Genomic DNA, 25,654 nt, shown 5'->3' with positions numbered 1-25,654 from the left:
AAATTTGTCCTATTGTAATTTTTGTTAAAGGACCAAAAAGAATAAAATGCTCATCTAATGTTGGCAACTTCTCTTTAAGAGTACCTAAGTGCGGGGAAAAATACAACAGATTATTAGAGAACAAAAGCATCGTGGTTTTTTTCCTAGTGAAGAAAAAGACTGCATCTGGAACAACACATCAAATTTCTGTATCAAACAACTAACCTGCAAACGCACACCAGGGTATTGTTATATATTAAGTAAGGCAATTTTACTGAAGAAATGCTGTAAAAGAAAGACAGCTGCTTTAGGCTATATACTCTCTTTTAAGAATACACATACACATCTGTCCCACTTTTATTAGAAGGCTATAACCTAAGTAGCTGATTGCATTGGTCCTTTGAAATACTATTCAATAGAGATGACATTCATCCCTAATTTGTTTAGAGAGTACAAACATAAGATCTGTAATCACAATGCACTTCAGTGCATTTCTACTGTCTAGGACTTGATTAGTCCTGTTTCTCATGAGTTAAATTCAATTAGTGTCACCTTGCTAAGTCAACAGCATCCTGGAACATAAACCAACCAAATTTATTTATTGAGCCTTCATTATATTTTGGAACAGACCTTTACTTGCAAACCTTACAAAACAGATGTACTTCATGCTTTAAGTAAAAAAAGAAGAGGTTTCTTTCCACAGCAGCTTTGGAAAATGGCAATGTGGTACCTCACTTTTGCAAAGCACACTTTGCAGCCTCAAGAACAGATGTTGTCCCTAAGCCTCAGCAGCTGTCTCAAGAAAGTGTCATTAACAGCAAGGTTGCAAGGCACAAAAGTCAGTCAAGGGTGCTGAGAGACGAATGTACATCAGAATACAGGGTAGGAACAACAAAATCAATTGTATAGTAAGTCTGGATCTTCTTCTGAAGAGCTTCTTACATGGTTATTTCAATCTTCTGTTTGTATTACTCTAGTTTAGCAACATATCACAACAAAACTACACAGCGGAAAGTTAGCATGACCGAGCACTATGCCGGTGATCCTGGCAGCCTTCTTGTGAACCCCAGGTTGCTTCAGGCTAGAATTTAAGATCTAAGCATAAGTGTCACTTGGGGTTCTTTTTCAATTTTCACCCCATAAACTGCATTTGTGGCTAGGGCATTTAATGAGACACCTGAGTTCAGTTCCTGCTCTAATCTCATATTCCCCTGATTGAGAGGTTACATCTAGCCTCTGAGGAAATCACTCATGCTATAGGCAATCTCTGTCTCAGGAAAAAAAAAAACAATTCCCCATGTGAGGAATAATGTATTAAGCCATTAACAAACAAAGTTGTATGGTGTGTTATCAAAGTAAATATTTACAGATTAGTTTGCTAAGATCTAGAATAAATCATATTTGTCTTCTGCAATACACTGTGGCACAAGCTGGCTAGTATTACATTCTGAAAACCTAAAACCATGTGCTGTGCTTTTTTTTTTCCGACCATACACTGTCTTTGTGTTAATGGCCTATATATTGAATTCTTGCCCTCTCCTAGAACAGCACACAAGCTGGTGGAGCTTTCATCCAGCTCTCAGTCATAAAGAATGCGCTATTAGTCTTGTCCCAAACTGTTTCACTATGTCTGAACTCTGTATTTGTCCCAGGCATCAGTTTGGACTCGTGGCCCTGCAGGGCGCACAGCCTACACTGGCAACGAGCTCCTTCACCACCTTTCAGCTCCCACAGTCATTACATCCACAGCATAGGTGGGGGGAATGCAGTCCTGCTGCCCAGGAGAGCTGTTTCCCTTCAGGCCCTGGGCCCACAAGTCTCCTTCACCTGGCTGTGGGCTTGGGTTTAGTAGGTTAACAGCTTGTCTGGTCAGCAAGTTTAGGGCAGCCTTTGGACTCAACCCTCCATCAAGCATGAAATATGAACACACCCATAAAGGCTAATTAGCATTAATGGTTCCAAAACTTTCCCCATTTGACTTCCCTTCTCCACTCCCTGACAGTAAAGGGTTGAGAGATGTTTCTGCAGGACACATCTGTCATTGCCCTTGCTACCAAGAGTTAGCCTACTCCTCCCAATATCCTCATTGCAAATACCAAATATCCTCATCTGCTGTATCACAGACCATGAGGTTTTGCTAGAAGCCGGACTTAAACTGCAGCTCTGTGTCCTTCAGGGAAGGGTGTGGAGGCTGCCACCCTGTTTCACAATGATTTCAGGGAGGATTGTTGAGGTTTGGCCCATGGGATAACTGAATCCAGACCCCAGGAATAACGACAGCCTTAGCTTAGAACAAAATGATTGTACCTGCTCTGTGAGTACGCTATTTGGAATACGTTCAGTTCAACACTGTTTTCTAAATTTCTTCCAAAGCCTTTAGACTGACAGTGCAGTTATGTGATTTCTGCACAGGCTATGCATCTTCCGGTGGACCATTCCCCACAATTCTATGAGCATCCCAAAGCACCAAAACTTCTGGTTTCCAACGCTTCTAAAAACACTTAGTATAAGCCTATTAGCTTCTAACACGAAAATTTTAAAGAACAGTTGTGCTTCTGAACGCTGGTGAGTGTTGATCGACTTTCCTGCTATAATCATAAAGGAAGTTAAATGAATAAAGTTACCAAACCAAAAGGTGCCAGTTGTGCCACAACCTCAAGAAGCCTCCACTGAAGGGTGATACTGCCCTGAGCTTGTTAAAAAACTACACCAAAACAACACAAGAATTATCCATGACAGCCCAACAGAACTATAGCAGATGACCTCCACTCAATCTGGCCCAGCATAAATTATTTGCAAACAGACGAGCAAAATGCTGAAAGGACTACTTTTTCCAAATTATTCAAGTAGTGCTATTAAACACATATTTCAGCATAATCAGCAGAGACCTGCAGAAAATCCTCGTGAATTTTGTTCTCCATGTCTCGACATAGTCAGTAGACAGCTGGGAGGAAGTAGGTTTCAGAACGCACAGTCCTGCGTATAGTTACAAACATTAAAAAAAGGGCAACAAACATTAATGTTCTCAAGAAAGCATCAGAGGAACACAAAACGCTGCTTGCTTCTGAAGTCAGCATCTGATAGCCTGGGAGCAGTGTGAAACCATAACTGAATTTCATGTGGAAATGCAAATTCATTGTCTGATAAGAAACAAACAAAAAACTGTGAGTTCAGGAGGGGTTAAACCCAAGGAGCTCTCTTCAGTGCAGCCTTTCATTGCAACTACCTGTAATACACAACAGTTTGCTTTCTAAACTGCTGTCTAGGGACGTTCTGAGGACTAAAATGTAACACTTTCCTATAGTTAATATAGCAGGCAACTTTCTGCAGGCACTTCCCTCTTGAATGGCTCCACTGGACCACAGGAAGAGTTTTATATATCTTGCAAGATGTTTTAGTGCCCTTTCTCTGCACTAAGGCCCAATCCTGCATGCTGCTGGCACTGCAGGACTTATATTCCCAAGCAGATGCTCTGCTTCTCCCAGTATCCTTCTAGGTGCCAAAAGAAAGCTGAAATTCAGCTCAAATATCTGGTTTGTCTGTTCTTGGAGTACCAATTGGGATTAGGGGTGGTGGGCCACCTAGAGAATCATGCAGAAAACCAAGCTGCTTTGGAGAAGACACTGGAAAAGATGAGAAATACCTGCTTTATCAGCAGAGGAGGAAGGAAGGAAATACAAAATACATAGGTAGCATGGAGAAAAAGGAGTATATGCATGTTCTCTCTTTCTTCTTTCTGAAGAATTCAAATCTGACTGATTTGCACCAACGTGGAAAGCAACTGAGACCAATTTTATGAGCATTTCTTTCAGCCGTCAGCTTAGCAAAAGGAAACTTTGTCCAGCACCCAAAGCTGCACTGCGCCAGCGATGCCAATACTGCTCTTCACGAGACCACATGATGAACTGGATCATGCAATTGATCTCAGTTTAAAAAGATAAGCAACTCAAAAAAAGGGGGTATTTTTAACCCCAATCAGTTTCCCAAGCACACAGTCTAACAGAAAGCTAAACCACCATAGCAGAGGAGGTGGTGCAGAGGTGGGAACTACTATAGCAAAAGCTGCCAGTGAAAGAAGCGCACACAAAAACAACACTAAATTCTGTCTGCAGTAAACAATATAAAATAAAAAAGCAAGACGAGTGTTTCAAGAAACAGTTTGGGTTTGTTTGTTTTTTTTTTAATTAATTGACCACAGGAGTTGCATCTACTTGAATTGATATTTCACAGTTTATACGTGATCAAGTATCTACAATGAATACTACTCAGCACAACAGAACCACAGCATTCCATTTTCTGGGACGTATACATAAAAACCAAGAAAGTGTTCTCCAACCATCATAAAGTGTTGGCAACTCTAACACCATGTGGATGCTCAGTCCTTCAGAAGCTTAGAGAGAGACTTAGAACTTAATTCTGAAGCAGAAGCAAATGATCCAACATCTCTGAATAACATTACCTAGTAAATAATACGATTTAGAATGATCCATCAAGTTAATGTGGACAAGAAACTCACACTTGCCTGCCTCGTGCAAAAAGAAAAACTGCAAAAGAAAGGAGATTGGGGGTGAGGGGTGGAATCCAGGCTACCTTTTTCATCATGCTATTAAAGATAATTTACTTCATGTACCTATTACCAGGTACCACAAACAGTGTAGGACCTGTAAGAGTTGCTAAGCAACCAGTTACATGGGGGGGGGGGGAGGGGAGGGGTTGGTTGGTTTACTTTTTTCCCCAGGCTGTGAAAGAACTAAGGGCAAATACATTTGGTGTGTCCCTGGTTAGTCCTATGTTGTTTCTAAGATGCCTTGGCTATTGTGGAACGTCCACTCCAACAAAGCTACAGTCAGGATTAGTTCTGAAGCCTTAAACTCTTGCACTGTGCTCTGTGGGTCAGAAAAGTTCATTTGTTAATGCTGCTAGGACACAGACTGCAAGCAAGAGCAAGATTTGGTAGGTGAACATATATAGAAAGTAGTTTATGCCATCCTCATTTTATGTTGAGCAGTCTGTAGTTAAAGGGGCATCCTAGAGGGAAGATCTAAGTACTTTATTCCTCCACTGGCCTTGAAGGGTGTTACTAAAAGAGCACTCATGGGACTACACACTGAAAGAGGAAAATTTTACTGGACACAGCATGTCATTTGTCAGCCTGTCAAAGATTTAAAATGACATAGTCCTGCCCAATTCTATTTTCTCCCTCCTAATCTAATGCCTGGTTTGTTTTTTTCCCAACAGAAACAAACACTTGCACTGGACATAATTGCATGAAGCTGGTCTGAATTATATGAGCACTGAAGTTGAAGATGAAATAATCTTAGTTTGATTTCACATTTAAACTTAATTCAGAGTCCCAAACATCTCTTCCACTTTTCTATGATAGAGACCATTTATGCCTTCAAATTACATCAAGTATATAGATACATTTATGCTTACCATAAGGTTTTTCTTCAGTTACTTTTCCTGTAGCATCTAATGTATCAGTAGCTTTGCCCAGCAGCCCAATGGCAGTGTACTTCTGGGAAGGAAAAAGAGAGATCAGTGAGTCAGGTCTTCAAGGTTGTTTCTTTTTTCCTTTTTTTTTTTTTTAATGAAGACTGCAAGTACCAAGTACTTCAAATCAGGACAGGAAGAATATTATCTGAATAGTCAATCCAGGAACTTTGGGTATGCAAAAGCAAAGATGAAAAGACTTGGAAGTAAACAAAAACTAAATCCTGCATTATATGCGCCTATGATTTCAGTTTTAGAAACCCCAGGAAGAAGCAACATGGGATCTAATTTTTACTATAAATACATCAATACCATAAAGAAAATAACAGGGTGGTAAAATCAAAGTCTCTGTGGGGTATCATATGTCACTGTTGAAGCAAGACACATAGAGTACCTTTCACACACAATTTTTCTGTTCCTTCACAATTAAAAAAAAAAAAAAAGACACAAAGACCTTTACTTGTGAAAGCAAAACACTCATTTCCAAGGCAAAGCATTACGATAGTTCTGCCATGAAATGCAGTGATATGCAATAGCCTAAAGCTGGAGTTTTGAACATCTGGTAAGGGCCTTGTGACCACGAGGAGTGCAAGGCCACTGAGTGACATCTCTGCTCGTCACAGGTTCTCTGAGTATTTCCATTTCAGGGTTTTTCCTTACACAGTTCTTCTCTAAAGAATTCTTCAGTGTATGTGTCTGTAGCTTGCAAGAAGGAATTAACCTGTTCCCAGGCCAGTAGCTCTTGTCCTTATTGCATTTCACCTGATGTCCTTCTCTTCCACATTTTCACCCTAAATACTGCCAGGCTGTGGGCATACAGCAGAAACTGCTGAAGCTGACAGAAGGCTTCCCATGAACCAGCTCCCCATGTCTTTTCACAAGGCTGCCAACACATGAAGACTCACTCTGTAACATGAGTTTGGGTCAAGTTTGGAGATACCTTCAGGTATTAAGATCTGCGGTTTGACCCACTGCTTATCCCATTCCCATTCCATTTCCCTCAGCCCTGTGTTAAGTCCACAGGCCTTCGAAGTAAAACATTTATATAGCCTGGGAGAGAAAAATCAAGGTGTTCCACATGCCTAATTCCCAGTAAGGTTTCAATTAACTTACTCCCAACTGAGCTAATACACATTTGAACCAAGTTGTAAAAGGATGTATCTTCTAGAAGTTGGTTGAGCAAATTCTACTGGAACACATCCAAACAGACATAAGCACTAACATTTTACTCTTTGATGCAATGCATCCTTTTTAATGTACTTGTGAAGTACAAACAAGTTCAAGTAATAATAGTGTAGGCTTATAAATCACACCTACAAAATGGGACTACTAAGACATGCCTTGATTTTTTTCCATGTGACAACCTGCCACTTGAATGTATTTCTTCAAGCTACTGCCACAAAATGGAAGCAGCAGGAATAGTCAGACAAAAGGCAGTGGAGTGCAGACTTTAATATAAATAACTGTATACTTTGCTTACCACATTAAGGCTACCTTTTTCCTAAATACTGCAGATATCTGAATCCCCTGACAACTCTGCAAAATTAGGCATTTTAAAAATCAAATTCTTGAAGTTTACACACTTTTGGAATGCATGAAAAAGAAATGAAAGGAAGAATGGATGAAGGCTGCTCCACAACAAATATTTAAATAAACATTAACGTATGTTATCTGCTTTTAGGACCATAGAATTGCCTGCTTTGTGAGATATTTAATGATCTAGTTCTTAATGTTTAATAGCATAGCTAGAAAGAGATGCTATTCAGCACCTATTCTAGAGGTTAATAAAAACACATGAGCAGATCTTCATAATTCTAGCATGATGAATAAACTTAGCAGTTCAATAAAACTCTAAATCTGAAAGTTTGAAACCTCACACACTGTCTTTAGATGCTTCCAAATCAAAGTACTGATACTACTTCAGTTTAAATGACTTTATTCCTCTTAATCCTGGTTTTGGCTATCTTGCTTCAGGCTGTCTGTTAGAATAACATGTTATATTTGACTCCCAGCAGTGGAGAGATAGTATCATCTGTTTACATGTAAACACAAACAGTATGAACAATACAATCCAAATCTCAACACTTGACTTCCCCTTTAATTTCTGCAAAGAGGGCAAAAAGCCATCCAATTTGTAAAAAGAGCGTCCTTAAAAATTAGTCACAAATCCCCATTCCTTATAGAAGCCTTTAAAGAGTCACAAAAGACTCAAGCTAGCAATGCAATAATCCACAAAGGCGGCTATAACAGGCCAGGAAATTAAAAATTACAGTTGGTTTATGATCAGTCTCTGGAGTGCCCTTGGGTATCTACAATTATATATCATAATTCTTACTAGCCACTCAATAGGGTTTACTTCCCCTTTGTTAGTGTGCAGGACCTGGAGCTTGTAGAAGATAATATGAGAGTCCAGACTTAATCTATTGTTCCTCTTATATTGTGTCAAAATTCAGCATTAACTCTCTTTAGACTAACTCACACTGCCCTCAGAAGCGCCCAATGGATTCTGAGTCATTTAATAAGTCTTTGGTGACCTTTTCTCACCTGTGTTGGCAATCATTTATTGCTTCCAGTTTCATAAAATACATCTAGGGGCATTCTTCCTGTACTCTTAAATTACAAATCACTGCAGGAACACAGACAGCAACTGCTCACAACCACACTGCCTTCAACCCACTCAACCCGAAACAAAAAAAGCCAGCTAGTAGGTGTTGCAGGCAGTGGAAAAGCCTAGCAAGTGCAGACTGTGACAGAAAATGTCCCTATATCAGCAGCTCGTCAGAGAACGCTCTGACAATCAATAGCCCCTACATCCTTGCCCCCTACTCATCTCAAGAGACCAGGACCCAAACCATTTAAAGATTAAAAGCAGCACCTCAGCTTTCCTATGGGATTCCACAACATGCAAGTGTAGCGCATTAAAAGCTAAGATCAAGCATTCCCAGTCACAACTTGAAAGCACTGCAGCATCGTGCATTAATTCCAACTTCTAATGGTGGTCTGCATGGTTCCAAAGCAGAGCCTCACAATTATACAACAGTACAACAACCCTGAGGGCATACAGACCTTCCCAAAACTATCCTGCATTAGGGAATGGCTACACCTCTCAGCCATCTAGAAAACCATTTTCTTGACATTATGGCAACTGAAACAAAAGGCAGCAAAGTGATCAGAAGCCCTCAAGTATAAGCAACTCTTTCATTCACTCTAGTGAGGAGACAGCCATAAGAAGATGCTTTACAGTGACAAACCACTGCACTCTGTCAATGAAGATGTAATGTGAAAACTCTGTCACACAGACTGGGGGACATGGTGGATGTTACCTCACCAAGACCAGAAAGAGAGGGAAGTGCCCCACCAGCCATACATTTATTACCATACCCATGACTAGAAAGAAACATGCCATAAAAGCCAGGACTGGAGAAAGAACAGGATGACAGGAACCCCTAAGAAACAAATTACAAACCCTCTAATAAATCTGACAGATCTTGGGAAGAGAAATTTTGTTTGAGTCACAACCACAGGGCACAGTCAAAATCCTCACCAACAATAAACTGTATGATATTTAGAATAATGTTTTACTAAAAGAATGGCTATCATTTGGCTTTTTCATTTCATATCCAATTTCAGAGGAATCCTTATACTAACACAGAAAGGGAAAATAGATCCATAAAAAGAGAAAGAAAAAGGCAACACTTTATCAGTATACATATTTACCTGTGAAAGGAGGAAGAGGAGGAGAAAGAAGAATAATCCCCTCCCGTTAGAGGGGTTGTACAGCCAGCATAGCTACTAGCTGCACAACCCACCCGGGGGGGCTCCTGGAGGCTGAAGCCCCTGGGCTGACTGCCAGGCATGTCTGCCCCACTTATCAGTGCAAATGCCAGACAGACCATGGAACGGAGCTTCTCAGTTTTAACTGTTAATATATCAAAGTTTTATTTGGAAAGAAGCCAGAGACTTGAAATCTTAAATTATAACATGTTTTAAAAGCTTTTTCAAACATGGAGAAGCAACACTTTGGAAGAGCTAGACAGAAACACAAGTAATTATGAAATAAGGTCACTAGTAGCTGTCAGGAAGATTTTAAGATGGCTCCCACTGCAAGAATTTCCCAGGCAAGCAAGCTTTCTGGAAGAGGCAGTTTATAAGAGTTCATCCAAGGATGACCCATTTTCTAATCACAGCAGCAACTGAACACAGAAGTGTAAAAGGAAAATAAATAAATAAAGGCTACAGTCCCTGCGCAAGAGACAAAGCTGGGAAAGAAAAGCCATATTCGATAGAAACAGAAAGTCAATTTATGTAAACTGATGTCTGCGTGTGGCTGACAAGTTTGAGGGAACATGAAACAAAACAAACAAAAAACCAAACAGAAAACCAAAAAACAAGTGCTCTAGAGAACCAGAAGGCAATCAGAGCGAGCACACAGCAGGCAAGCACTGATCAGAATTAGTGCTCCTGTGCCTAACCCATTCAGTCTGCACACTTGGTGCAAGCACTTACATTTTTGAAGACTTAGGCCACCAAGTTAGTGAAGAGGCCTTAAACTCTCAGTGTTACCGTGACATTCAGTTTGTGTGTAATGATATCTAAAGCACAACTAAGGTGCTCTGGATTTAATATTTACATAACTTATATTTGCTGTTTGTATAACATTAGCAGCTACCAGTGGCTTCCAGTATGCTAATCATCCACCAAACCAGAGCAGTACACGAGGTAGACAAATAAGCTGGAAAAAAACCAAGGGTTGCCATAGTTTCAATTATTTTCCAAAACAAAGCACTCTCACTAAGCAGATTCCAATATATTAAAAACACAAAGCCCTAATCTCTTAAAAGCAGGTTGCACAGAGACAAAATAAAGACTGCAGGATGAGGGAGGAGTTCCACATTTTATGACAGAGCAAATTCAAAATTATCATACACCAAACATGTCCACTTAATACACACAAACATTACTTATCTACCACTCATTTTTTTCTCCTAAAAGAAAAAGCTGACTTTGTGCTAAGCCTGCACTAAATTTTATTTACTGCTAGATGCTGTAATTGTACTGTCATTGCTGAAGAACTATCTGATCTTTACTCTTGGACTAACAGTATTTTCTGACCTCTTATGTCAGCTTATTTAAAAAGTTCAAACATATGGGGTGACTAGATTTTCAATGTGAAGGACTAGAACCACCTGTAATAGGGGAACCCACAGAAGTTATTTTACCTGGAGTTCAGAGAAGCTTTAAGGCAGTAGCTAAAAACTGTATCAAGTTTAAATTTTGGTGTTAGAGGGAGGGAAGGAAAGGGGGAGGGAGGGGAAACAATCCCAACAGTAACAGGAACACTAGGTCACCGAAGATAGCACCGTGGCCACGCATCACTTATAAACACAATACAGGCTCACAACATCCCAGAGAGGACGCAGGCTAATGTGCAAAAGCGGCTGCTTGTAACTCACAGTCCCTTTATGCAAACCTTTCTGACACTTGCTTTCTGTGGAAACCTATCACACTCACCAAAATGTCTCAGGTTGGCTCTCAAATTTCATCTTCAGCTGCAATACCTGTTCTTTACCTGTTTCCTCATTCTGTCTTCTAGCACCTACACCACAGATTATACAAAATAAACAAAGACGACCTTCAGCTTCTATCCAAGAAACAGAGTTTTAAGGAAATTCATAATTCTCTGCCCAGAAATAAAAGGCAGTCCTTCCAGAGGGGTAAGACTTTATAGGTACATACAAATTCACAGATAAAATTGAATGCATGAAAGTCTTTAGGTGAATTCAAAGACACTGCTAAGGCTAAGATGCAGTAAATTCTAAAAGGCAGTGCTAAGAGCTTCTCCAAATGATGAGAAAGGAACACTACAGAAAACAATGCAGAATGGCCAGTTTAAATCTGTTAACATCTTTTTTTTGCTGTGATTTTTATTAAGAAAGAGAAAAAAGCCTTGCCGTGTTGCAGTCTTGATTATTTTTTTTTTTAATTAATGCAAGTAAGAACTGTACATGTAGCACAGACATATGCACAATTATAGAAAGGTCAAGAGGAAAGAAGGCGACACTGACCTCATGAATGGAAGAAAAGAAAAATCACACTAGAGCATGCCCTTAAAATATTCTGCATTTTTGGAGGAAAGAGCTTCTGCAGCACAATAGATGCAGTCTCCTCAAGATTTTCAACAGTTTAAAAAAAGTGTGAATATTAATAGAGCATGAAGCTGAGCTATTAATAGATTAGGCCTCTGGGGTGAGCATAAAAGAGACTCAAGCAAGACACAGCATGTTAAGCCAGCTTACTAATGGTACCACTGCAGGCAAGTGTGTATCAATACTATTTAACAGCTTCTTCTTCTACAACTTTGTTTTGGGGATACTGGGCAGGGCAGAAAAGAGTAGATATTCAAATCAGCCTCTTCTCTTCTTATTATTTGTTACCAAAAAAGTAGGTTAAAAATGTATCATATGTTTTGCAGTAACAGGTAATTAAAGATGTCGACAGTGTATAATATGTAAGGGGCACATTTAAGACCATTTTATCCAGCTAACACTTTAGCCCTTCCTGATTCCTGCATCCTCCACTGTGCAGGCTTAACATTCTTTCAGTGCATCTTGTTTTGTACACACACCACTTCAAGTTTTGATAACACCTTCTACACATTCTCAAAACACATCAAAACCAACATCATTCATGCATTTTCCCAGCCTTCCTTTTATATAAGCATTTTCCTTGTGACAAAATAAGGAAGACAACCATACTTCTATAAACTGACATTGATCTCTAGTTAATATCTTGAGGCATTCAGGGAACAAGAAATTCGTTGTCAGTAATGTAAAATAATACACACAGGATAGAAACCAATGCTAAGTTTGCATAAACAACGATGGGTCTCTGAACCAACCTCTTCTGCTCTGGAATGAGGTCATGGAATTACAATAGAGAGTTCTGGTTCTGCGAAAACTTTCTCAGGTATCAGTAGAGGTTAAAAAAAAAAGCAAACTATTATAGCGGTATTTGGATATAGCTGTTACAGACTACAGACCTAAGCAGGACAAGTTTTATTAATAGACATGACACCTTTGCACTGTATTGTGCAAACATTCAAGGAAGTATTCCTTGAATGTTTGCACAATACCATAACAAATACCATGTAACAGAAATGTCAAGACTTCTCTGTCCTATACCTGTATTTCAGGAATGTAATATACTTCATCTAATACACAAAATGGTAACTAAATGGGTGAAATTAAGCAACCACTGCATCTCAGGAAGAATTCACCTAGCCAGTCCACAAGGGCTGAAACACACCCAGCCCGTGGGTTAACATCTCTCATAAAACAATCACTCCATCTCCGATCTGCCAGTCCCGTTCCTCAAGGGAAACCTATAAAACCCCTTTCAAAACAAGCCTGGGAACTAAAATTCATAACTCCACAGGGTTCAGAAAAAAAAGCATGGGCTCAATAGAGATATTGGATTTATGGCGTACTATAACGTTACCTCACACTAACCCCTTCACATGCCACAATGTATAATCTACCAGGCTCTCTCTTTCCCCTAGGAGATAACCTTATCATCTCTTTCTTTCCTCTCCTACCTCCCTTGTAAGGAAACAATTTCTTTGGACTTGAACAGAGGCAAAGTAATGATGTTCTGTGTACCTACAATCCATTTTGCTTAAATGAGCAGGTCACATACTGCACTCTATTTTTGTTACCTCTCCCATCTCAATACAAATAGAAACTCAGTCAGACCCTTGGTTATTGTGGATGGGAGACCATAAACAAAGAGGTGTGAGAATGTAAAAGTGCATGAACCTACAGAATGAAAAATGAGAAGGTGTAGCAGATGAAAAATTTCCTAGGGAAAGAGCTAAAGAGCAAACAAACCACTTTTATTTGGATTCCTCCAAGACAAATATAGACAGTTGGATATGATAATACTACAGTTTGGAAGAAAAAGCCCAACTAAAACCACAGGTGAACACAAGCAAGATGGGATCTGATGAATTATCAAGCAAGCAGTAACAGCCCCCCTCGCCTTGTGACTGGCAGCTTGGCTTCCAGTGAACAAAACCTTGGTTCTGAACAAAACCTTGCTACCCCACACAGGAGATAAATTGTCTTCTTACTCTATTTTATTAAAGCAGGTAATGAAATGTAGCCCATCTGTGTGGAATAGTCTTGGGGTCTTACCTATAACTTCTTGCCCACCCAGAATTGTTCATATACCACACTTACAAGCATTAACTACTGTTTCTTTCAGAAATGGTCTAAAAGATACGTACTTCACTAAACTCTAAACAAATTTGAAATACACTTAATTTTAAAATTCATGGCTTCTATTTTAGACCTGAGAAAGGGCTTGTATATCCAAACACCTAGTTTTCCATACTATACCAATTAGTCTAACAAAAAGTATTACCACTATCCACAAATCTTGCCCTTCCAAGAGAATGTTAAAATTATCACAATATGGAAAAGAAAACAGAACACAACACTGTATACTGTATGAATAAGTAGTTTTGGTTTTAACAGCTCCAAAAGAAAGCAAGATGAAGCAAAGAGCTTAGCTGGTGCTCTTTTCTGGTAAAAAAAAAATTTAAGATTAAAAGTAAGAGCACACACGACCAAGAGGATCCCAAAACAGGAAAGTCAACTCAATTTTCTTGCACTTGTAACTCAAATATATGAACTGGAGCACAAACTGCTTTTGAAATAAATTTTAAAAATAAAAAACAACACAGTGAGGCTCTTTAAAAAGGAAATTAGAATTTCCAAAGAAATAGTGCTCACACCATCATGGTGTGCATGTTAATGTGCAAACACACAAATGCTGGCAGAAGAATAGAGGTCTCAGAGACGCCGAGTTCTTATAAGCCTCCTGAAAACAGACAGATAGAGGAAATAAATCTATTACAGCTTCCACTAAGAAAAAGGCTCCAGAGGGAGCCCCACTGTATTACTGGATACCAAAGAGTCCACATGGGGCTTTGGTGTCTAACGAGCGGTAAACAAACGAAGTCACAAGAAAAGGCTTCATTAGTTCTGCTCCTTATAGAACCACTAGATGTGCTTTTTAATGCATTATTAATTCATTGAACTCATTGCCAAAAGATGGAAGTTAAGGACTTAATTCAAAAAAATTATTTCAGGGAGAAAGCCAGCAACCTTTATGTTTGAGAAGTTAAGGGATACAAATTGAAGCCTATTTTTTAGGACAGTAAGATAATCATTGGAGGTAAAGAAACAACCTTCTTTACGGACACTTTGTTCCGCAGCATCTGGTGCCAACCCTCTAGAGAAACAATTTTGCAATATACAAACTCTAATCCTGGAATCAGGCTGCAAGAAGTAACTTACATGTCTCTCAGAAATTCTCTTACGTGATTTGAACCAATTCCTGCTCAGACAAGCCCTCTCTCATAGGATACAAGTGTGACTGGCAAGTTTTGAGACCTGGTCACTGAACTAGAACTCATTTTCCACCCAGGATTTGTAAGAACTCAAATTTTTCCAATTATAATAAATTGAAGTTGTCACATTCAGGTCACTAATGTATCTTCATTCTGCCCATAACCTCTTTTTCTCTTTCTAGTCCTTGTGATCATTTGGAGTATGGGTTTCACTCTATCCAGTGATTTTTTTTTTTTTTTGATACTGTTTCATTCTAGAGAAGCCACAACTTTTGAAATTAAATTTCCTATTTTAACTAGTCCCTGCCCAAGCTTGTGCAACCAGTGCAAAGTACTCAGTCACTGAGCACTTGGGGTTTCAGATTATATGTGGACCATGACAAGAAGTTGCATCCTCAGATAAAAACAACACGCCCATGCTTTCTCCTCCTCGAGAGGCAGGGATTTCAAGCACAGTTTGATGGATGGCCACGTTCTGGCTTCATTCATACTACTACGACTCAAATTCTCTTAGGGTGAACCCAGATGTTATTTCACTGAAAAATATGCAAATTAAGTATGGAACTGAAGTCCGAAAATTTCAGTGATCCTGTTTTATCCCACCTAAAAATAAAGGCTGTTTGTGTTGGAAGACATCTCCTCCCAATGGAAAGTATTTGAATAATGAAGAATTTCACTGCTTATTGCTCTTCCCTTTTTTCTTCTCTGACAAGTCCCTGATCATTTCCCTCACTGCTTCTATGTAACAGCAGGTTCTGGTAGATGAGAGGCTTTAAAACAGGATTGCCACTTTGGAAACTGTGCTGCTAGCTAGCATTTTCTAGCCCATTTCCCCCCTCTCAAAAATAACACTTCTACATTCTGTTTGAGACAGACTGGTCACCTGTAAGACAACGTCCTTCAGAAACAATTTACCATAATAAAAACTGGTCTACCCCCATAATACTCATTTTACTGGTGAAGCAGGAAATATTTTCTCATTCTACTATCTTTATTTTGCAAACACGGTAAAACAATTTATCTCAAAATAATGCAGGGCAAGAAGTCCAAGCAAGACCAAGCCCAAGTCCCAGAATGCAAGAAGGAAAAGTGATTCTCCGATGGAACATGTATTCAATGTTCAGTATTTAAATTACAGATCCAAGAGGATTCAGCTTCTCCGCCTCACTTGGAACATTTGAAACAAAATAAAGCAAACAAACAAAACCTAAGCCAGCTTGCACATATTTTTATATCTGGATAAAGATTAAGAATTCAATGAGAAATCTGGAACACTAAGTAGGTATTGCCCTTGGCTGCATATTTCTATTTGTTTTGAGTTAATTCATAAGGAGGTCAAACTAATGGAGAACTAGATTTACACTGAAAGAGTAACACTCCTTGTATAATGTGTATGAGTTGCAGATCGAGTGATAATGTTCAGAGCTGCCACACAGAGTCACGAAAGTTTCACACAACGTTTGGGAAAAAATCAGAAATAGTCCAATCTCTGGCAGAGCCACCATATGGAGTTTACTGCAGTAACATACGTTTTGGCCACTCAGCATAGCTCTGCTGCCAACAATGATAGACTGAACTATTTCTTTACAAGATATATTCCTACAATCAAACAGTAAATCCTAACCAGAGAGACTCAGACAGTTCATCTGAATCTTTATAGTAATAAAAGGAACAAAAAGAAAAACATCACACTTCAACAAACACTTTAGCATCCACAATGGTAAAAAAAGATGAAATAAGAGTATAAACTCCTAGCGCATGGCATGGGATGCAAAAAAATGCTCAAACCTATTTAGACAGTCATGGATTTATCTGTATCAGATCTCTCACTACATTATGAGCTTTTGTTGTTAATATGGTCAAAAAACCAAATAGGCGGATATTGGTGGGAGATCCTTCAACTTCCTTAAGACTCTCAAGTTACTGCATGCCTGATTTATTGACGTATAAATAGAAAAAAGGAAAGCAGAGACAAGACAAGCTCCAAATGAAGGCTCCAAATGACCACCACACCACCTGGCATGAATGTTAGCTACCTCACACTCTCCACCACATCCGAACACACAAACAGTTGCAGTGGAAAAGCTGATCTACTGTGAGGATGTAATTTTGCTTGCCTTATTGAATCATGTGCCCACAGCCTACACCAATCTAAGGCCAGGTGAGAGCTGATGGATCTAGGTGGGGTAGCTTACCAGTCTGCCCCCACTACCCATTTCTCCTCTGTGTTCCCCTCCCCTGTCCCTCAGCAGCAGCTACAAACCTCCTTGAGCTATCTGGGCACAACGTTTGGCTAGATAACACTCCTACTGGCTACGGGACTTCACAGTGAAGTCGCCAAGGAGCTTGCGCATACTCACTTCTGCCAAAAAGGTTGAAACTCCTTCATCAGTCACAGCTGTTTCCACTGTGAACATCAGCTTAAGAGATACTTCAATTGCTTTACATGTTTTTAAATCAACAATTTTCACACATTTAGCTACAATGACTTAATTTAGCTGAAGTATCTCAATGCCATGTTTTAACTTAAAAGTTCTTGGTAACTGCTTACACTTCCACTGTAAATCCAGCTCCAGCTGCTTACTGCACGTTTCAAAACGCAGATGCCCCTGAAATCTGGTCCTATAAACCAAAGGCAAACCCTTTACAGTCAGTGGAGAGACTGACACTGACTACAGTAAGTTTTGGATCAGACTCTACAGCTACGTCTTTTTATCCTGGTTGCATTCTCGTCTGTCAAATTATTTTCCTTTGAGTTGAACTGAAGATTGTCAATCAAATTCTACCTCAAGTTATCAGTTCAGCACCTGTAAAGAGCTTAAGTATTCAGACCAGAAGAGAATGGGAAAAACAGCAGAATAAAATGCATTAGAAAGGCTAACAATTTGCTGAGCCCACTGTTGACTTTCCCGGTGTATAAGATGAAATCTGGAAGGTGTGGGATTATGGCTGAGGTGACTTAAAAAATTAGAACTTATATTCACACTTTTAGGTAAGGCACAGGATTGAAGAAGCTCCCCAGGTGGAATGCGGCTGATAAGCTGCATATTTACTACCCTGGGACAACAGCCTGCCACGTTTTTGACAGAATGCTGTCCTTTTGGTGAACTTTGCTCATTATAACATCATTATAATACCAAAACACACCTCCATCCCAAAAGCTACCCGCCTCCAAGGTGCGACCACCCCTCACTGAGCTTGCGCACTGAATTTTTCTAGCTTATACCTTTAAAAGCGAAGTGAGAAAACTTTACACCAATCCTAAACAAAGGTATGTATGACTAGAGTCACTCAAGCTCCACCTGAAAGGTGAAAAATAGTATAAAATGGTTTAAGAGAAAGAGAATGTTAGGGAAGACACCATCGTGTACCACTCTGACATTTGGGATCAGTCGACGGGCTAAGCGTCTCTTCCCCCCATCGGGACGCCTTTGGGTAAGAGTCGAACACTTGGTTATATCAAGTGCCTCCGTGGAAAACTTAGAAATCTCTCTCTATATATAGTTGCTTTATTACGTTTTAACGCGTTTGTGTCCGGCCATGTTACTCATACTCATATTCTTGCTATTTGCATGTGCTTTGCAGACAGTGAATTTATCACCGGTAATCCAAACAATCTGTGTGTCTGTTGCTCTAATAAACTGCACTCTTCACTGCTCTGGCCATGACAGTTCCTTCAACACGACCAGACTGGGGGGTGCAAAAATTAATGCTGTCGCCTTAGCGAAAGCCCTGAACTAATAAGTGGCTATACACACAGTCCTTAGAAAATAAACCGTTGACCAAGTCTGAGACTAAGACTGGACTCGGCCGCACCTAGACTCCTCTCTGAGAAGGAGTTTAGAAAGCAAGGGGGTCCTGTCTGAACTTCATGACTCAACAGGAGGGCTTCCCCCTCCAGCCACTCCTCAAATTCCTATTTGTATGCGACAGTAACTCTTAACACAACAGAAGGCTTAATTGATTTCTGCATCTGTCATTCTTACCTAAACTTCTCATTTAAAAATAATGTCTAAAACCACAGACTTTTACTTGCAAAGAAGGAATCAACACTGGTAGATTATTCTTGGGAGTACATGCACTTGTTTGTGTATGTAACACAATCTGGAGCACACTCACCAAAGACATAGTACAACTAATCAAAAGCAGCAATGAACAAGATTGCTATCTGTCAAGGCTCCAGTCTGGATTACCTCATGCAGCCACAGGGCTTTTGTTACCTTTGGCTTCTTACATGTGCCTATCCATGTGTTTGTAGAGCACCCGTCTACGATAGCTACTACCACAAACGCAAAACACTCTTAATTCCAAAAAGTGCCTCTTAAGGCCTCATGGTATTTAAGAAGAGAGAAAAGAAACAAAGACCATCTGTTACTGCAAGCTAAATAACAATTACGTTATCTACACATAAGGAAAATGACCAAAAACTGAACTGTCATACACAATTGCATCCCAAAACCCATCATTTACAGTGCCATCTTCATTACAGTATTTCTCCTTTTTTTGTTTTTGTTGAAAACACTAAATAGTATAGAAATCTTCCTGTAAAATGGGAATTCGGTCTTTATTAATATTTTGTAGAAAAACCAAGACAAACAAAGTTTTTAAAATGACCATTCTGGACGTAAAAGTCTTAATATCAAATCTCTGACTAAATACAAAAAGGAACTGAAGTACAAATTTAAACTAAATACGCAGGGTGGTTGAAATATTTGTATGTTGATGCAGCTCTTCATTGGAAGAAAAAAGAAAACAAACAAACAAACACACACCCCCACTAACACAAATCATTTAGCATTCCTTACCTTGGAACCTGACAACATAGTTCTCAGCATTTTTGTTCCTTTTCCAATACCAACCACTGCAAAGACAGAAGGAGAAATGCCACTTCAAAACCAGCTCTGCAGTTCCTTTATTCAACAGCATTCACTACTAAATATTATGCTAGTCAGAAATACAGCCTTTCATGCTCTGTTAGCGTATAAAGAGAGTCAACGCTTATGAGAAAGTATTTCTGATGTTCAAACAACATGGGACTACTGAAAGGAAAAAAGTCCAAAGCAGAAGATAAATAAGCTTCACTTATTGTTAAAATGCTTTAATTCAACCCCTAGATTTATTTATCTTTTAATCACTAAAGAAATGGATAGTGCAATTAACACTGTCTCTGGTTTGATGAAGGCTATAGCTCACTAATAATGAATCTAGCCTTCACTGTAACTAAATAGCCCTTTTAAAGGTTGATAGTGACCAAGAGTAATACAGCCAAGATAGCATAATGAAATTGTTTATCAGGCTTACAGCAAGAAAATAAAATAATCAAAAGGTCCAATTGCCTCTGTCAAAAATCTTTCATAATCAAACCTTCCTATTATTGCGTATGTACAGACTACTGCCTTTTCAATCTTAAACCAGTATTCTGCAAAAGAGCAATCAGTCAGCTTTTCATAAAAGAAAAAGACAGAAAAAGAGCTCTATTTTATATTTTACTTTAAAGCTTTTTACAACAAGGTGCTCTCCTTGAATATGCTTTCCTATTGATTTTCTCCACATACAGCAATCCAACGAACAATGAAAATTTTAGAAGGAAATTAGTTTTGTGTACAACTCATGGAATACGTAACAGTTTATGTCCTTGATTGTAATAAAACTACAGGAGTTAAGGGCGCTTGCAGGAAACCAGCTTTGTGTTAACTAGGAGCCAGTTCCAAAAGCATCAAACTGATAATGAACTTTTTTTTTTAAACAAATACTTGTGCTCTAATGTTTCTCAATCTTTACATTCTGAGACTCATTAGATCACTTCTTATTCTCGATTACTTCTTCTCTTATTCCTGAGGGTTTTTAGTCACACATGCCCTTGTGCTTTTGTGTACCTTCAGTTCAGCCTGTTCCTGTCATATTTGCCAGATAGGAAAGAGCTGCAACAAGGCTGAGAAAAGGAGATAAGCACACAGATAAAACTTTATAACCAAGCACTTTTCTTGCAACGTGATGACATCACTGACACTTCAACATAACTGCTGAGCTGAAATTTGCTGAAGAATGTCAAGAGATTCAATAGAATAATTTTAAAGAGACATTGAATGCTTTTGTGAACAAGACACTAACAATTTTCCCCATTAATCATCAGCTTGTGTAGCATGTATTATTGTATTATTGAAAGGCGACATAAACTAATAACATAAACTAAAGGCCAGACTACACAGAGCATAACAAGGTTTAACTGAGTTTTTAATTTTGATATTTTTTAATCTTTTCTTCTACTATAGAAGCATAATTCATAACTGCCATATAGAAACAAGCCAAATATTTACAACTCCCATTGTACAGCAAGAAACACTAAACTGGAAACACAACCCTAGACTGATATTAAAATAAGATATTCACTAAGACTTGACCTACAGTTCCTTGCTTCTTGTATCGAAAATATGAGACCTAACATTGAGAAGTAGAAGTTGAGTCCTAGCTCCCACCACCTTCCAAATGCAATAGAAGCCACAGATGGGGACAGACAAAAGATTTTCCCTCTCAGAAAGCAGTCGCTCGAGGCTCCTACCAGTGCAGGGCCATCACATGCCACGTGGTCTCTAAGTTGCCTTTCACTCACATGCCATAGATCACTGACCTCTATCTGCAAGGTCCTTCCTCATCTATATTTGCTGTCAGTAGGAAAAGAAATATAAAGGTATATTTTCTTATGAAAAGCACTGCCCTGTTATTTGCAGTACACCTGGCACACTAAGCAAGACTCTGTATCAACTAATTCCCATGAACAAAGGTATAGATATGCAGTACATAAAATTTGGGAAACAGCAGTATAGATCAAGAAAGATTAGAGGTTTCAGGAAATAAATACTTCTCTTATGCTACCGTCCATGAGGAAAGAAAGCTTTCTGCCCCACCACCCTATCCCAAAAAGCAGCACACATTTTCTGAATAACTTGTTTCTGTTGTCTCCTCCCCTCTCTTCTCATTATCTTACCCAAACCCACAAGAAATCTGGGCACATTCCCTCTCCCACTCCTCTCCAGTTTTGTCCTTTCCAATCTAGCTACCACTGATTCTTCTCGTGTGTTTTGTACGGCAGTGGAATGAAAGATGCTGTGCCTTTTTTCAATCAATCCATAGCATACTGAAGTGACACGCTTCTCTGTCTTTACCAAGCACATCAAGCACAAGTACTTTTTGTCATGCCACAGGAGCAGACTTCGGAGACTGCTGGATATCAGAGAACAGTAGGAGAAGCAATTAAGAAGCACGAGTGATTTTTCTTCTCCTATGGACCAATGCTGTTGACTTCCCACAACAAGCAGTAGCATGCTTAAAGGGAACATCTGTGTAAGACGAAAATGACCGCTTCAGCAATACACACAGTATTCTCCAGTGAGCGGCCACACAGTACAGGAAATTGTAACAAAAAGAGCTTACTTCTAGCCCAAGAATGTTACATTTTGCAATGTTCACAGATGACAGACAATTACCAGCCTATAGCTGGTAGCAACAGTCTCAGCAAACAACATCCCCTTGAAGCACAGCTCTTCCTGAGAGAAGTCATTACATCAAAACTCAGTGGATTTACTTTCAGCATATACTCATAGTTGTACCTGTTGATTTTCAATACCAAAAAAGCATTGCTGTTATTTCTTCTAGCCAAGTAGAGCTACAAGGCTATGATTTAAGCAACCTGTAGTTTGCGTGTTACTTATCAACAAAACTGTTGATGACAATGTATGATATGGGGAAAAATCCAGCCCAATGGCCACACCCACAGCTGAGTTTTAAATACCAGCAAATTGACGCATCCTGTTCCTTAATAAAACAAATGAATGCGTTAAATGGATTGCTATCAAAATTAAAAGAGAAAATCTCTTTGATGACTCTTCTTTATGAAGCGAGACAGGACAGGAAGTGAAAACTGTTTCTGTGCTGAGCCTTAAAAAAAAAAGCAGCAGCTGACTTGCTCTTATACATCTTTCATTTGGCGAGTATTACAACCCAAAAGGCTCCCTCAAAATCCCAGAAAAGCATTAGTTTAAGAACAAATACTTTAGAAAATTATGATGACTATAAATCCCCAGCTTAAGTTAAAAAAGCCATCAATTTCTGAGGTAATTTAGAATTCATTACACAAGAGTCTGTATTTTCATGTAATAACTGACAAGTTATTTTGGGGGGCTGCGGGGGGGGGCGGGATGTAAAAGTATATGCAGAGGAAATTTAACCCAGACCACTCGTCCACAGTAACCTGTCCTTCCCGCAAAACTGCAAAGCCTGCCATGTGTCTCCCAAATTGTTTCTCCACCTCTGATTTCATTTAGGCATTAAAATGTTTCCTAAAATCATCTTTTGATTACTGTATTTATATTTTTCATTACCCAGAACTCCTGCCGCTGCACTGTCCAAAGTTCCACCATGTCCAATTTTCAAAACCTGGTTTCTTTTGTTCCCATTTGTTTGCACGCCAGCTTCTGCAAATAGAAATTGAACGGAAGCATTATAGGATAACCTTAGAACATAGGAAAAATAGCACATATTTCCAGACTGCTAAAGGAGATGAAAATCAATTATTTAAACTATTAATTAGTAGTGCAGAAATGGCTGTACTGAATAAGACCAATGATTCATCTAGATCTATTCCCAACCTCAAACAATTTGCGAGCTATTTTCACTTGGATTCTAATCAAGTCTTACGTACAGTTATAAACAGATGTTCAGAAAATACTACTAGAAAACCTGGTGGTTCACCTGTGAAGTTTCATCAACAAAGCATGCAAGAACTAGCACCAGAGTCCCTGAAATCATCTAATATATACAAATTTTGTGCTACATAATCTGAGAAATTCTTGTATTTACTTCCATGTAATGGGTCATGTTTATTCGCACGTACGCAGCCCTATGGAAAGTCTGCAATGAACTGAACTTGCTCACTGCTGCTTTCAGGCTGTCAGAGCATCTCAGCCCACCATACTTCCTATGCAGCTGATGACTCCAGGAATTTTGCAGAGTCCAATGCCCCTTATTTATTAGTATTAAATATGACACACACTATAAGCTCCCTTACCTATTCCTATTATCTCTTCATTATGCCTTTCACATCAGGGAATCAGACATGATCCAGCTAAATCTCTTCCATTCAAAGCTGAATTGAAGTCCGTGCCTACACTACAGTTCACTACAGAGTAAATCAGCCTGAATAAGCACTCACCAGTCTGAAAGTATGTTCTCACTTCATCAGCAAGTGCCCAAAAGCCCAGATTAGATGATCAACTCCCAATATCCATTATAAAGAGAATCTAGGCCATAGTCCCTCACATCTTTGCAATGATTACACTTTTTTCCCTAACAACTGACACCCAGGCTTCCCTGTATTCAGAAAAAGCAGTTTCTGCAGACTGTGCCCAGGACTTTCAAACTCCTCGAAACACTGTGGTTCTTATTAATTTGGTGATGTTTTTTTAATTGCAATAGGCAATGGGATTGAAGCAGAGCATCCTGCCATTGCTGTGCGGCAGCGATGCTGCTGACACCCATTCTGGTAGACGGGTGCACGCTGTCCCTGGGACCACACTCGACAGCTCTCGGAGCAAGCTGGGATGCCCCTGCATTGTGCATCGCAGGACTGGAGCTTTCTGCTGGGGCAAATCTCATCCCCATTCAAAACGAAGGCTCACACCATGCTGTACCTTAGGCACTAATAGATGCCTGCCCCAAACAAGCAAGAGGTGAATATGGCCTTACAGCTCACCGTGCAGCGTGACCAACACGCTGAGTCTTGCAGGGACCCAGCAGCTCCATGCAGCGAGCCAGAACGTATCCAGGAACGGCTCCATTCCCCAATCTGGGCCACGCCATAGCTGTGAACTACCACAAAAAAAATCAAAAACCATTTCTACTTTAGTTTTCTGAATGCTGAGAAAGAGGGTGCAGTGGCTTGACAGGGGTTGTGGTTCTGGCATCCTAACAAACGCACACGCGACCACGCAACACCCATCCCACAGCCATGCATCCCTGGCTGAAACGCTCGAGGGCTAAATGCGTGTTCGCTTCAGACCGGCCTGCTCCTGCCCTGGGACCGCCGGGAGGGCCTACACATACCTCCCTGTCACGATTTCCTCGCTTTACCACCAAACCCCTACCTCGGCCCTCCAGGCCCAACTTGGAAAGCCCACACTTTTCCTCGCCTCGCCTCCCCCGGCCCGCAGCCCGGCCGCCTACCTGCCAGCAGCCTCTCCTTCAGGAGGTTGAGCACACCGGCCGAGGTGGGCCCCTTGGGCTTGTACACCGCGAACAGCCCGCTCAGAGAGAAGAGCTTATCGGCGGACTTGGTGAGCACGACGCCGCCCGCCTCTCTGGCAGCCATGCTCCCGGCAGGCCCCGCCGACCAGGGCAGCCAGCCCGCCGCGACTGCCCGCCTTCCGCCCCGCTCGGGGGCCGCTGGGAAATGTAGTCCGCCGGCGAGCCGGCCGCGGCGGGGCGGCCTGAGAGGAGGCCGTGAGGGGAGGACGCCGGGCGGCAGGCCGGGTATCCCCCAACACGGCCCGGCAGTCAGCGGCGCGACCGCGTCGGAGGGACCGGCTGGCCGGTGGGCTGTCTCGCGTGGGACGCCTCCCGCTGGGAGCCCTTCAGTCCAAAGGAGGTGGCTTTAAGTAGCTCCGCCAGACACGGGCTTGCTGCAGGCATTGCCAGGGGACTTTGCTAACCGGTGTGTGTCCCCCACCCATCGCAGTGTTAGTCGTTGTACCTTCGTTGCCCAACTTGAAAGAATTA

At 40.3% G+C, this 25,654-nt stretch overlaps 1 protein-coding gene across 1 annotated transcript in view; it reads right to left on the bottom strand.

The window, feature by feature from the left end:
• The window catches only part of TRUB1 (TruB pseudouridine synthase family member 1), a 30,224-nt gene extending 4,926 nt beyond the window's left edge, over positions 1–25,298 (bottom strand). Inside the window, 4 exon segments of the mRNA XM_072870011.1 lie at positions 5,416–5,497; positions 19,690–19,745; positions 23,263–23,355; positions 25,103–25,298. Of these exon segments, the coding sequence (XP_072726112.1) occupies positions 5,416–5,497; positions 19,690–19,745; positions 23,263–23,355; positions 25,103–25,247 (376 nt within the window). The 5' untranslated portion in view covers positions 25,248–25,298.
• Positions 25,299–25,654: the final 356 nt, after the last annotated feature.

Source organism: Ciconia boyciana, chromosome 8 (genome assembly GCF_034638445.1).
Source record: "Ciconia boyciana chromosome 8, ASM3463844v1, whole genome shotgun sequence".
NCBI lineage: Eukaryota > Metazoa > Chordata > Aves > Ciconiiformes > Ciconiidae > Ciconia > Ciconia boyciana.
This window is presented reverse-complemented; position numbering and strand designations above follow the sequence as displayed.